The 13,838-nt window shown below is 39.9% G+C and overlaps 1 protein-coding gene across 2 annotated transcripts in view; it reads left to right on the top strand.

The window, feature by feature from the left end:
* The window catches only part of Piezo (piezo type mechanosensitive ion channel component), a 220,079-nt gene that overhangs the window by 183,443 nt on the left and 22,798 nt on the right, over positions 1-13,838 (top strand). For both annotated transcript variants that reach the window (XM_037428842.2, XM_037428841.2), the window contains 4 exons: positions 1,140-1,287; positions 4,409-4,456; positions 4,565-4,896; positions 12,357-12,762. In XM_037428842.2, coding sequence (XP_037284739.2) covers positions 1,140-1,287; positions 4,409-4,456; positions 4,565-4,896; positions 12,357-12,762 — 934 coding nt within the window. The remainder of the gene's footprint in view (positions 1-1,139; positions 1,288-4,408; positions 4,457-4,564; positions 4,897-12,356; positions 12,763-13,838) is intronic.

Raw genomic sequence — 13,838 nt, 5'->3', positions numbered from 1 at the left:
GCTTTTTAAAAACGCATGAAATAGTAATTCAATTTTATTACAATAAATTTTTTTGCTAATCAACTAATGTACATGTCAACTAAATTTTGTTCTAATGAAAAATTCACATTAGACATTTTATTTCTAAAGTAATCTTTTAAATTCATTATCAACCATCAGATAGTGCTTTGAAGTGACTTCAAGAATGATGATGCATCATATCGAAAACCCCAAACATGAAAGTAAAGTATGTTGCATTGCATGGGCCTGAACAGATTCTAGGTCTAAGTGAAGTTAATACGTACAAGTTGTGGAAAAACCCTAGCTCAGAGGTTTACTGATAGATGACTTGTAAACATGATGTTATCCTTTGTTTATGTGAAAGGCCTCAATTATTTCTTGATTTAGCTTATCTCAACATTCGAATACAACTGAAGTGTCCGGCCATAGTGATTCAAAACCGCATCGCTGACAACAATGACAAAGGTGCTAACAAGGCACCTTTTAGTGAACTTGGGTACTTCCTGAGCTTAATATGTTGGCTGCGACCTATCTACCCACTGTAATTGTAGCATATAAAAAGGAATATGGCAGATAACACCACATTTTCATGGAACAAATTTTATGCCATGCCTGGACATTTCATTCTAACCCTAAGCTTATAGTTCATCTTGTACTTGGCAGTGCCATTTAAGGTTATACTAAGCATGACAATGCAGTGTGTTTTGAGCTCTTGTTTGCTTTCTGTGCCAAGGACATTTCCTCTTTGCAACATCAGTACATTGTGCAATAAAGTACATCTGTAGGAAACTACTGGTATGCGAGACTTGGCAGCTTAATGAGAGATTAACAACATATTGTGTAGTGCTGTGTTTTAAGAAAAGTTATGCATGTTTTATTTCTTCTGATATATTGAACAAAGTATTATTACCGTAGAAAGAATAACTGGCTGCATTTGTAGAATTCTGGTCATTTTTCGAATAGATCAACTAATTTTTAATGTCACAAGGTAGCTTGTGCTTGTGGTTTCTATTTTCTATCATCGCCCTCTTTATATGCGCAAATGGTCTGAAACAAGAATAGCCTTGCAAGTCTACTGCAAACATTAGCACAGAGTACTTGCAATGCCTCATGACCGTTTTCTCTTTTTTTTTTTCCAGAATTTCTCGTTATGTGGAACCATTCCGCAACTTCTTTGAAAACCTGCTGCACCCTGTGTACAGAGTTACAACAGATGTGTATGCTTACATGTTCTTCTGCGATTTTATCAACTTCTTCATTATGGTCTTCGGCTACTGGGCGTTCGGTGTACGTATGCACATTTATGAACTACTACACCGTAAACCATACTTATAAAAAAAAATTTGAACCTTTTGGCACTACTAGCATTTCATTTATTAGAAGGCACAAAAACTATTTCAACTTTGTGTTAGAGTCACTACAAAAATTAATTCCCATATAATTCATTGCTAAATTTTTTGTGAGCTCTTAATGATTTTTTTCATGATCAAAATTAAAACATAGAAAATTAGTATAATATATTCCTACAAGAAACAAACTCAAGGTATCTTTGTCCAGTTGCCCAACTAGGTTGTCATATTGAGTGAATACATTTATCTGGTTCATGCCTCCTAGTTGATCAGCACTACCTGCACTGTAGGGAAAAGCAGCCCTGTACAGTGGTAAATTATGAACCTGCATTTGATCTTATTGTTCGTTGAGCATCAGTGCTGCGAACAAGATATTTCTCTGGGGGTAGGTTGGCAAGTTGCTAGAAAACAAGAAATGTTCAAAGGTACTTCAAAAAACCTTTTTTTTTTTTTAGTGGTTGTGTGCTACTTAGGAAACATTGAAGAACATTGAAGAACTGGCATAACATTTATATATTTTTTCTATACTTTATATATTTTTCCTAAACTGAAACTCATTGAGGTTCATTGCATGCCTAATAATGTGATAAAAAAACTGTGCCAAGTTTTGATGAAAAATGTTAATTAGCTAACAAGCTATGACTGTGTATGGGAAAATGTCAGATATACACGTTCTGAGAAAATTGACAAAACAGATTTTAAACAGGCATAGTGCTTACACAAGATACTTGGGAGGGCTAAAGTTCTCAATATTAGTAGCCAGTTTCATTGTGGACCTTACTATTGTGTGCCTCTTCTCTAGCGGCAACACTACACTTTTTTTTTTTCGAGCTTGTTTTGCAGCAGCAGTGACATGGAGAGGTGCTCTCATGCTTTGGTGCTGCTCGTTTGTGAGGCATGCTTTTCCAGTGTAGGAGTCAGGCTTGATCTCAATTTGCTTAAAAATATCAAACGTGCTTATGTTGCCATTACTAAGATCACGCACATCATCAAATAAAGCAAATTTATAGGCTCACATAAGTTCCCTTGAGCGTGAAAAGCACATCTATTACGTCATGCGTTCACCTGGTGAAAAAATTGACTTTTGACCTGGTGAGATTATGTTTACAGCGTTTTTAAAGCATTATCACATGTTTGCTCTTCATATGAGTACTAAATAACTAGCAAAATGCTATGTATCAAGCTAATGCTATGGGTGACACAAAATTGGCACTTTCAGTTTTGGTGTCGTCGGTAATGAGTAGTCGAACATTTTTGCTTGTATCTTTAGAAAGAAACTTTGTAGACTGAAGGTTTATGCAGCAAAACGATGGGCAATAAATAGGGCATTTAGCATAGTTATAAACTGAGAAATTACAGTTTGGAAAAAAAAATTGCTTTTTCCACTTGGCTTCATACCTTAAAAACAAAACAGTTTAGCCAAAATAGATGCATTCTGTGCTTGTGTACCTTCAGGGGGGGTCTGAACTCCCCCCCCCCCCTAATTTTTTGTGTGCCCCTCCTTTGACCACCTAAGAGCAAACATAGTCAAAACACGACACATAGATTCTCCGCCTCCATGCCCACCTATAAGAGCTCTTCTGTCGACGGTGCCCCCCCCCCCCAGTAAAAAATTCTAGCACCGTCCTTGTGTGCCTTGCTCATTAAGCGTAATGTTAAAGTTTGCACAACTATATTTATATTTGGTTTGCACGGAAGAACTAGTCAGAATTATGTGCTAGCCCTTCCATCTCTTTACCTTTCTACTAAAATAGATATCCAAATAACGCAAGTGTTCCAGCATTCACCCTTTTTACCCCCACCACATCCCTTTTTATTCTTTTTGTTGCTGTGTAACATCAGTCTGCTGTTGGTCACGCCAACCTCTTTATCACCTAAAACTATATAGCTCTCTCTTTCTTTTACTTTTTTGAGCTTGGGGGACAGTGAAAAAGGCGTGCACGTAAACACAATTCTAAGGAAGGCTGCCCTGACAAAGACAAGTCGTGTTATTGAAACATTAGCTCTAGCGACATTCCCTCTTCAGTGATTTATCAATGAACAAATCCATCACTCACCATAAATTTCTCCTTTGCATGATGGCTTATAAAAGGAAGTGACAGGAAATAGCCTAGCTGATATAAATACATGTGATGGTAGTGTAATGTTGAATGAGGAGTATTAATCAAAGTTATGGGAAAAAAGACACCTCCAAAAGTTCAATGAGATGTTTTTCATGTAACATGTGCTTAATGAGAACCAACAAGAAAGCCCTGAAAAGTAAGGAGATGTTACCTGCTACCTTTGAATAACACATCTGATGCTCTACTACCTTGGCTACAGCAGCAGTCATCTCCCCATTTCACTTTATGAGGCACATATGTGCATTTAAACGTGGTAGTGGTAGTCAGCGCACTAGTAGCCATGACGGCAAGTGTGGAACTTTTTTGTCTGCCAATCTGAAGTGCGTTATCTTTTTATGAGTTTGCAGACGACCATTGATCCCTTGCATACTACCTTAAGGCATCCAGTTTGCCTGAATGAGACCCCCGCTATGGATGAACACAAGGACGAGAGTTTTAAGTGGTCGTGCTTTTAAAATTCTCCTTGTTTTATTCATGTAACATGCTTGACATGCCGAAGCTTTGTGCAGCTCCACAGAGCTGTGGCCACTCTGTTCCTGTTTTCTAGGTTGAGCCACCAAGTTACATGCCAGAGCAGATTAGTACTGGTGGCAGTTTCTGAGCATGTTGACCACATTCTAACTGTTCTGTAGTACAAAAACACATTGTGTACTGTGTTCTGAGTTATCAAAAAGAACCAAGAGTGCTCTACAATTGCAGTGTCCCAGTGTTTAAAAACCCCATAACCTAATTCACTTTGGCATTCATAGATTATTCTGGTATTTCAGTGTTGCTTTAGGGCATATGATTTGAAGCTTTTTTGGTATTAAGTGATCTCATTTATTTATTAGGGTTGTCATCATGTGGTCTCAAACAGTCTCGCTTTTTTTTTTGTTCTTTTATGTGGTATGCTGTTTTTGAAAATATGTCACTGATGTAATCATGGCATTATTCCAGACTGGAGGGTCCGAAGATGGTGTCGCATCATATTTTCAGAAAAATGAGGTAAGTCATGAGATCTTGCTTTTTAAGAAACCCTTAATCATATTACAGTATAGCTAGCCTGGGGCCTAGAATTAAATCTTTTCTCATCATCACTTGTACTTTTTACAGGTGCCCGTGCCTTTCTTGATCATGCTACTGGCACAGTTTGCTCTTATTGTGATCGACCGGGCGCTTTATTTGCGCAAGTACATCCTGGGCAAGCTGATATTCCAGGTGTTCATAGTATTTGTTATCCATATCTGGATGTTCTTCGTACTGCCAGGCATTTCTCAGCGATCCTTTGTGGAAGAAAAGAATTTGCCACCAAAACTGTGGTATTTCATCAAGTGCATTTATCTGATCCTCTCTGCATATCAAATACGGTCTGGCTATCCCACTCGGATCCTTGGAAACTTCTTCTGCAAAAAGTACAACTACATTAATTACTTCCTTTTTAAAGGGTAAGTGTCATTCATACTTATTCTAATAATCTCAGTACCAAGAAGTTTTGTGGGCAATGTAAGAAATATCTCTGTTGCTTTTTCATGTGAATTGTGTGTTTTCTGCTTAGTGTTTCAAATGTAGCAATCAGCCAACATGACAGCCAGTGCAATTTTTGGCCACCAATGGGTACTTAATTAAGGTGCACTGCAACACTTTTTCAACATGGTCAGAAAATGCTACCAATCGGTAGTCAAGGTTCTTGCAGACATGTGAGCCAAACATTATAATGCAGTGTGTGGCAAGGAACTTATAATTAAATTTCAGTCGGCTAAAATTGCTTGCTCTTCTTTTGAAATATGATGCCATATATCCAAATAGACTGAGTCACATACCAGGGAGACGTGGCCATTGACTAATTTGAACAATGTGAGCTGTATAATGGCTTCCACGGTGTGCCACAACGTGCCCAGATGCAGCACTTTGCGGTACGAACAAATGAGCTGTGTGCATTCAGAGAAAATAAGAAAGAAGTCAAAGACATAACGCTCTTGACCCTCCCCCCACTCCCCCTTACAGTGCAGCTTTCAGCATTCTCGCTGGGACGAAAGGAAAGAGCATACTTAAAGCATGATTTAAATCTCTCTAACTCTGCTGACTTTATACTGAGTGTACTAAAGTGCTTATTTGGGCCGGTTGGTACATGGTCAACGAAGTGAAAAAACAGCGCGTAACACAGGACACAGGACAGAGAAGAGACAGCGCCTCGTCCGTCTCTTCTCTGTCCTGTGTCCTGTGTTACGCGCTGTTTTTTCACTTCGTTATACTGAGTGCACACCCAGGCGTCGTACAGGATGTGGAAGTGCTTGGCAAGGTATGATGCAGTGACCATAGAATGGTACGGTTCAGAATTCGCCTAGACTTGAAGAAGGAACGACAGAAACTGATACGCAAGAAGCCAATCAATGAGCTAGCACTGAGAGGGAGAGGGAATGTACAGGAATTCAGAGCCTTGCTTCATAACAGGTACTCAGCCTTTGTTGAGGAAACCAGCCTTAGTGTTCATGCAATGAATAATAATCTGACGAGTATCATTACGGAGTGTGCAGTGGAAGTTGGAGGTATAGTAGTTAGACAGGACACTGGCAAGCTGTCCCAGGAAACGAATAATTTCATTAAGAAGCATCAAAGCATAAAAGCCTCAAGTACAACAGACAAAATAGAGTTGGTGGAACTTTCAAAGTTGATTAATAAGCGTAAGGTATTCGATGTAAAAAGGTACGACATGGAGAGAATTGAACACGCTCTGAAGAGCGGAGGAAGCGTCGAAGCAGTGAAGAGTAAACTTGGGATAGGCAAAAACCAGATGTATGCACTAAGAGACAAGGAAGGCAAACTAACTACCAATATGGATAGGATAGTAAAATTAGCGGAGGAGTTTTACAGAGATCTGTACAGTAGCCAGCCCAACCACGATCTTAATATAAGAACTAGCAGCAACCCAGATGACACCCCACCAGTAATAATAGAAGTCAGAAAAGCCTTGGAGAGCATGCAGAGAGGCAAAGCTGCTGGTGAGGATCAGGTAACATCAGATCTGCTGAAAGATGGAGCACAGATTGTGTTACAAAAACTAGCGACCCTTTTTACGAGGTGTCTCCTGACAGGAAGAGTACCAGTATCTTGAAAGAATGCTAACATCATCCTAATACATAAGAAAGATGACAAGGACTTACAGGCCGATCAGCTTGCTCTCCATAGTATACAAGCTATTTACTAAGGCAATTGCTAACAGAATTAACACATTAGAATTCAATCAACCAAAGGAACAAGCAGTATTTCGAACAGGCTACTCAACCATCGACCACATTCATACTGTCAATCAGGTAATAGAGAAATGCTCAGAATATAGCCAACCACTATACATAGCCTTCATAAATTACGAGAAGGCGTTTGATTCAGTAGAAATATCAGCAGTCATGCAGACACTGCGGAATCAGGGTGTCGACGAAGCATATTTAAACATCCTGGAAGAAATCTACAGGGGATCAACTGCTACCATAGTGCTTCATAAAGAAAGCAATAGAATACCAATCAAGAAAGGTTTAAGGCAGGGGTACACAATCTCCTCAATGCTGTTTACCGCGTGCTTACAGGAGGTTTTCAGAGGCCTAGAATGGGAACAGTTAGGGATAAGAGTGAACGGAGAGTACCTTAGTAACCTGCGCTTCGCCGATGTCATTGCATTGCTGAGTAACTCGGGGGACGAATTGCAACTCATGATTACGGAGTTAGACAAGGAGAGCAGAAAAGTGGGTCTTAAAATTAATCTGCAGAAAACGAAAGTAATGTACAACAACCTCGGAAAAGAGCAGCGCTTCGAAATAGGTAATAGTGAACTTGAAGTTGTTAAAGACTGTCTACTTAGGGCAGGTAATAATCGCGGAGCCAAACCACGAGATTGAAGTAACTAGAAGAATAAGAATGGGGTGGAGCACATTTGGCAAGCACTCTCAAATTATGACAGGTAGATTGCCACTATCCCTCAAGAGGAAAGTATATAACAGCTGTATCTTGCCGGTACTTAGCTATGGAGCAGAAACCTGGAGACTTACAAAGAGGGTTCAGCTTAAATAGAGGAAAGAGGACGACGCAGCGAGCAGTGGAAAGGAAAATGGTAGGTGTAACTTTAAAAGACAAGAAGAGAGCAGAGTGGATTAGGGGGCAAACCGTGGTTAAGGATATCATAGTTGAAATCAAAAAAAGGAAATGGACATGGGCCGGGTATGTAGCGCATAGACAGGATAACCGCTGGTCATTAAGGGTAACTAACTGTATTTCCAGAGAAGGCAAGCGGGTTAGGGGGAGACAGAAGGTTAGGTGGGCAGATGAGATTAAGAAGTAGGCGGGTATAAATTGGCAGCAGCAAGCACAGGACCGGGTTGACTGGCGGAACATGGGAGAGGCCTTTGTCCTGCAGTGGACGTAGTCAGGCTGATGAAGATGATAATAAAGAACTATGCTCATACCTGACGGATACTAAAATTTTGTGACAGTTGACTCGTTAGGTAATAAACTTCGATAGGGAAGTCATTTTGCGGGTTCATGATGGCATGTGGTAAAAGTGAGAGCCTTCGTTCCACATCCCAAATTCTTTATCATCTGTCTGCTGGTAAATTCAATTTGGTCTCATCATATCTGCTCCCACCTGGAAAAAATTCTCGTCGCACCAATCACTGTCATGTATTTCTGTCTTATAGCTTGTGAATTGATGTGTATAACTATTCATTTCTTGTTTCATACATTAGCCAAATGAAATAGCATTTCTCTGAAAGTTTTCGGTGGCATTGATAGCTTTGCATCTTTTGAACGAAAGGTGGAGTTGTATCTTTTGTGAGCTAATATTACTATTGCTTGTGTGTTTATTTTTACTAGAGCATTGTATTTCATAGTGACCGATTTCACTGTATTGTATATATGTGCAAATTCCACCCTGTAACAGCCTGTATGGGCTTTTAGTATTCTAAATATATAGATGAATAAATAAACATTGCAACTTCATTTGACCTCTATGCATGCAGCCAGTGCTCACTGGTGATGCAAAAAAAAAAAGGCACTGGCTGCTATGTGGGCTTGGTATCGCATTAGGATTGATGAGCACTGTACAGCTCTAGTATGATGCCTTGGTAAGAATTTTGACACTTGATTGCTTTGCTTAGACAGTTTATATATAAGTTGTATGCTAACACTGAGGGACTTATGGCAAACAGCTGGTCTAGTTGGAATTTCAACATTTGGGGCTTTTTTATTGCTTGAAGGAAAATGAAAAAGTAATGAAAAAAGACAGAATATCGGGTAGGACATTGTTCTTCAGTGCATCAAAAGTACTGAAATTCAGAGCAAAAACATTTTTATTATGTTTCTGAGGATAGACAGCTCAGTAGATCTAATTATTTACCTCTTCAAAGGAAAATTGGTGTGAAAAGTAGTGTTCTTGGGTCACTTGAATTATATGTCAAAATGTTTAGGTGTACTGTCTTTATGCACCGCAGTATTAGATTGATAGCAATGCAGTGAACTTGTGTATTTTTTATGCAATTCATTGTGACTCGCTTTCATTTCTTTTCTGTTCAATTTTATGAAAGTACTCATTTGTACATGCTTCGTATAACTTTTATAAATTACAATATCCTGCAAAGAACTGCCATAGTGTTAATGTCAGTGAAGACTGCCGAAAAAGAACAACATTCAGTTTATTTCCAATACATAAGCAACGAACTCAACTCTGCCAGGTTAGCCTGTAGATATATCTGTGCATCAGTGCATTTTGTACTTGCTGCTTACATGCCTCTTAGCATTGTCAAGCTGTATGTTATATTTGTCCTATTCAACATCACTTGTGGTTCATCTTGCTTTGTGAGAAAAATGCAGCAGATTGCAAAAGAAATCTTTTGGCCACAGAAGGCTGGAAATTTTGCCCATGTAAAGTTCACTTTGTTTTCATGAAAAGAAACTTCAAAAAAATTGAGATGACACTAATACTAGTTCGCGATGTACTTGTGCCTGCTGGTAAGCAGGAATAAAACATAGACGATATGTTGAATGTTTCTTGCAAGTAGTCTCTTGAAATCAATTTGGATAGTGATCCATGACAGAATCGGCCATAAAATAAAAATCAGTTTTGTAACTGAGCATCTGCGACTAAATAATGCTTGTGTCAAGCACACAGGTAAAAGCAGAAAAGGAAACTTTTCTTTATGCATGTATCTGTTAAGCACACCTCTATGCGAGGCAAAATTCAGATCGTGACAGTAGAACAGAAAAGAGGCACTGGTAATTACCGACACATATTAAAAACGATATTGTGCATAAATGTACAATGCTCAACTCTCATGGTATAACGATGGGTGGGACGCAGAACAGCGCGAGAAATATCTGCAGTCGCAAATACACCACATCTAAGCATGCGTAGCGCCAGCGATGTGCCTGCCTTGCAGTTTCCACCCTTCTTTATTTCCAGGGTCGCGATGAATGCTTTGACCTTCGAAGCGCTGTCAACATTATAGAACCGAAAGAAAAAAAGAAGAAACCGGCTATTGCCCAGATAGGCACCTTTTATACTCTAAACTTATTCTCACTTCATGATATATCATATCACATCACAGCAAGAACAGTTCCCTTCTTTGTGTGTGTGTGTGTGTGTGTGTGTGTGTGTATGTGTGTGTGTGTGTGTGTGTGTGTGTGTGTGTGCGCGCGTACGTGTGTGTGCGTGTGCGCGCGCGTATGTGCGTGCTTTTTTTTTTTTCGCTAAACCGCTCGGAGCGCTTACGACGGCCAAAGCAGTTGTTGCATTCGCGGTGATAAACAGGGATCAGTATTGCAAGGCAGGCAAATCACTAGGGCCGCACATGCTCAGATGTGGCGTATTTACTACTGAGTGGATTCAAACTCGTGTAGCACTACTACTAGAAGAAGTAGGAATGGGCACCGGTGTAGCTTGGGTAGGAGGCAAGAGCTGGTGGGGGCCTGATAGAGGCCGGTGCCCCTTTTGCATCCCCCTGCCGATTCCCTTGCAAACTGCTGTTTAGCTCACATTTTTATCCACTGGCTGAAGGCCTTGGCTATTTAAGAAAATGCCTATTTTAATTATTTTCAGCAAAACACCCCCCTCCACCAAATTTGAAGAGGGCCATTGGCTAAGGGTCTACTTATCTGACCATGCTGGAAGTGTTCCAGTGCCCCTTTAAGTGTTCAACTTTGGAGGCTGAAATTTTCGCTCACATGCAGTATACACGTCTTTCAATTTATGCCGAAGTTTGTTCTTGTAGTCTTTATCTTTTGTGGGCAACATGAACACACATTGCACCACATTTGTCACTTAGTGAAGGTTACAGAATATTGTAGAAAAAAGAAATCACTTTCTCAATATGCCACCAGTGCACAAAGGCCAAGCCATGAAATATATTGCTTTATTCTTCAAGTGCTGTTTTATACAGAAGTATCTACAAATATTACTCATGTCATGTATAGTATACGGGTGAGTTGTGTGCTTAGTGGTTTCCTTAGCTTTGCAAAATTGATGGCTCATGATACGGCACAAAAATATTGTGCGGTATTATACGCTAAATTTTGGTAAATGGTAACTTCATTAATTTTGCAACACTGATATGTAGTATCAACTCAAAAAGTGTTTTTACGTGGTAACGTTTTATTCCTTTCACTGTCGCTGACACCTTGTCACTTCGTGTGTCACTCTGCAAGTCTGCTGATCTACTGCTAGTGTGAAAACAGAAATGATTTTACTTCTTTTTTTTTTTGTTTGGTTTACTGATTATCAAAATTAAAAGCAGAAGCTATGATTCACATTAGGATATTCAGCTATAAAATGCCCGATTAATTAATTGTTTTAGGCCCTTTTACAGCTATGTATGTCACGTTTACACTTTGCAGCTGACATCTTCGGTAATGACTCACCACCAATTTCTTCGTGCTGTCTGGCCACATTTGGCCTTGGCACTTTCTAACTTCATAAATAAGCATGGAATTCACCTTAACTGTGAAATGTCAAGACTATCATCCTTGAACATGCAAAGTATTAATGAGTGATGGGCTGGTTTTCTTTAGTCCAGTGTTTTTACCTGTACATTTATTATTTTTCCCACTTTCGCATAAGCTTGCAGAGCCCTTAAATTTATATTGAGCTAAGTTTCCTCATATTATTGAGAGGAAAGAGAAGAAAGATCACCTCCCTCGTCCCCCCCCTAGCTATTGGCTAGAATTTCCAGAGATATGGCAGTAGCAATGGCTTGACTTATGATGTCCTGAAGGAGATTAGTGTCTTGGCTGCATAGCATGGCCTCCTAAGGTTTTAGGGTGTGCATGCTGTCACATTTTAGTTGGACATGTCTATACCACGTGGATCGAATTTGTGGCCCCATCACTAAATTTGTGCTGCGACTTGAGCACTTTTGTATGCCACTTGCGGTAGTATACGGAGCTTGGGAAAAAAAAAAACATCAATAATTTTTGCTATGCAATTGTATATTTCTTAATTAGCAGTAACACATCATCATGGTTCGCTCCTAGGTATATTTGCCAATTCAGTTTGTAGTGTGCAGTGATTTCTTGGAATCTTCTGTTTGTAATTTTGGTGACTTGGGATGTTCTAGGGGTTGACCGGTAAGTGAGACCTTGGGCGACCAAATGAGCCACCTTGTTCTTTCCAACTCCGTGGTGAGCTGGTGCCCAGACAAGCAGAATCATCTCTCTGGATCCTCCTACCCTGTTTAATATATGGGTGGCAGTTTCCATCATCCTCCCCAATTCATTATTTCGCTTTTTTTTTATTAGTATACAGGATGTGCATTCGAAGCCTTTTTTAATGTGGTGTATTACTTCTGTTTCACTGTCTAAAAAGAGGTGGCCAATGTTGTTCCTAGTAACCACACTATTATAGCATTGCTGTCTTTGTTTTCTGCAGCTACATGCTGATTCCCTTCTTATACGAGCTGCGTTCCCTCATGGACTGGATTTGGACAGACACAAGCATGAATCTTACCAACTGGCTTAAGATGGAAGACATATTTGCCAATGTGTTCCAGCTCAAGTGTCAGCGACGAGCTGAGGAAGAGTACCCAACTCCTCGGGGCTCACGACGTTCATCACTCACCAAGTATGGCTTGGGTGGAGTCATGCTGTTTGCCATCATTTTGGTCATCTGGTTCCCACTGCTGCTTTTCTCGTTGGGTAATACTGTTGGCCAGACTCTTCTCCCACACGACTGCACTGTGGAGCTTAGCCTCGGTGGCTATGAGCCCATCTTCAAAATCAGTGCACAGCAGGGGAACCTACGACAACTGCCCTATGACAGCTGGGTTCGTCTGCAGGTCAGTGCTATGCATATCATTTGCTTGTCATCAGGTTACATTTTTCGTGCACAGCTACTGAAGGAGTGCTTTATATCTGCCCAAACCATTGAAAAAAATAGCCTGCCCCTTTAAAATTTTTTATGCATGCAAAACGCTAGGGCTCTCATAATTTAAATAAAGATAATGATGTGAACAAGCATTATCATAAGCTTTTATATCCCACCTTTTAGTCCACTGCTTCCTCTTGTATTCATAAATGCACCTTAACATGAAGTTTAACTTGATTTGGTCAAGTCCATCTCAAGATTGTGTGCGACTTCAAGCTTGTTAGTTAGCCACTGCATTTTATATGTGCTATGAACTCCTTCCTCCTTCATGTCTACCCTTGCTCACAATACGATGCATCTGGGTGTGAGATTGTAGTACTTACTCAAAGATGCAATATCTTTTTTCAGAAAGAAAAAAGAAAAAGTAAGCTAACAAGAAAACATTATGCCATGTTTGCTGTGCAGTAATGCTGTGTTTTCGATATTCAGAATATGTAAAGCTAAGGAAGAACTCCAAATGTGGGCTAATGCAGCATCATCACATAGACTCTACTTTTTAGCAGACTTTTTAGCAAACTTTCTAGCAGACTAGGGGTATGCAGAAAAAAAAAATGGAGATGGACACGTCTGCAGCACTGCTTGTATTTCAAATTTGTTTGTGACACATACAGCAAGTCAACAGCGACAACTTTCCAGCACAGCAAAAAAGCAGGCTGACCAGCGATTGCAGAATTGCTGTCGGCAACAGTCCTCCATTTCCACTGCTAGATTTAAATGGCAAGAAAGCCAGTAGCACCACAACCATTTCCTTGAAGAATAAAGACGATAACACTTTTATTAGAAAGCAAGTGCTCATGATTTATTCATTCAAGAAATGATGCCTGAGATTTTCGTCATACACTTCCGTTGGGTGTTCTCTGTAGCACAATGACAGCCTCTGCACTCACAAAAATGTGTGCATGTTTTGGATTGTTGTGTCACAAGCTCTACATGCAAAATGAAATGCTGATGGTCCTTTAATGAGGCTGCAACTTCGGTGGCATTCCA

Source organism: Rhipicephalus microplus, chromosome X (genome assembly GCF_043290135.1).
Source record: "Rhipicephalus microplus isolate Deutch F79 chromosome X, USDA_Rmic, whole genome shotgun sequence".
Lineage (NCBI taxonomy): Eukaryota > Metazoa > Arthropoda > Arachnida > Ixodida > Ixodidae > Rhipicephalus > Rhipicephalus microplus.
This window is presented reverse-complemented; position numbering and strand designations above follow the sequence as displayed.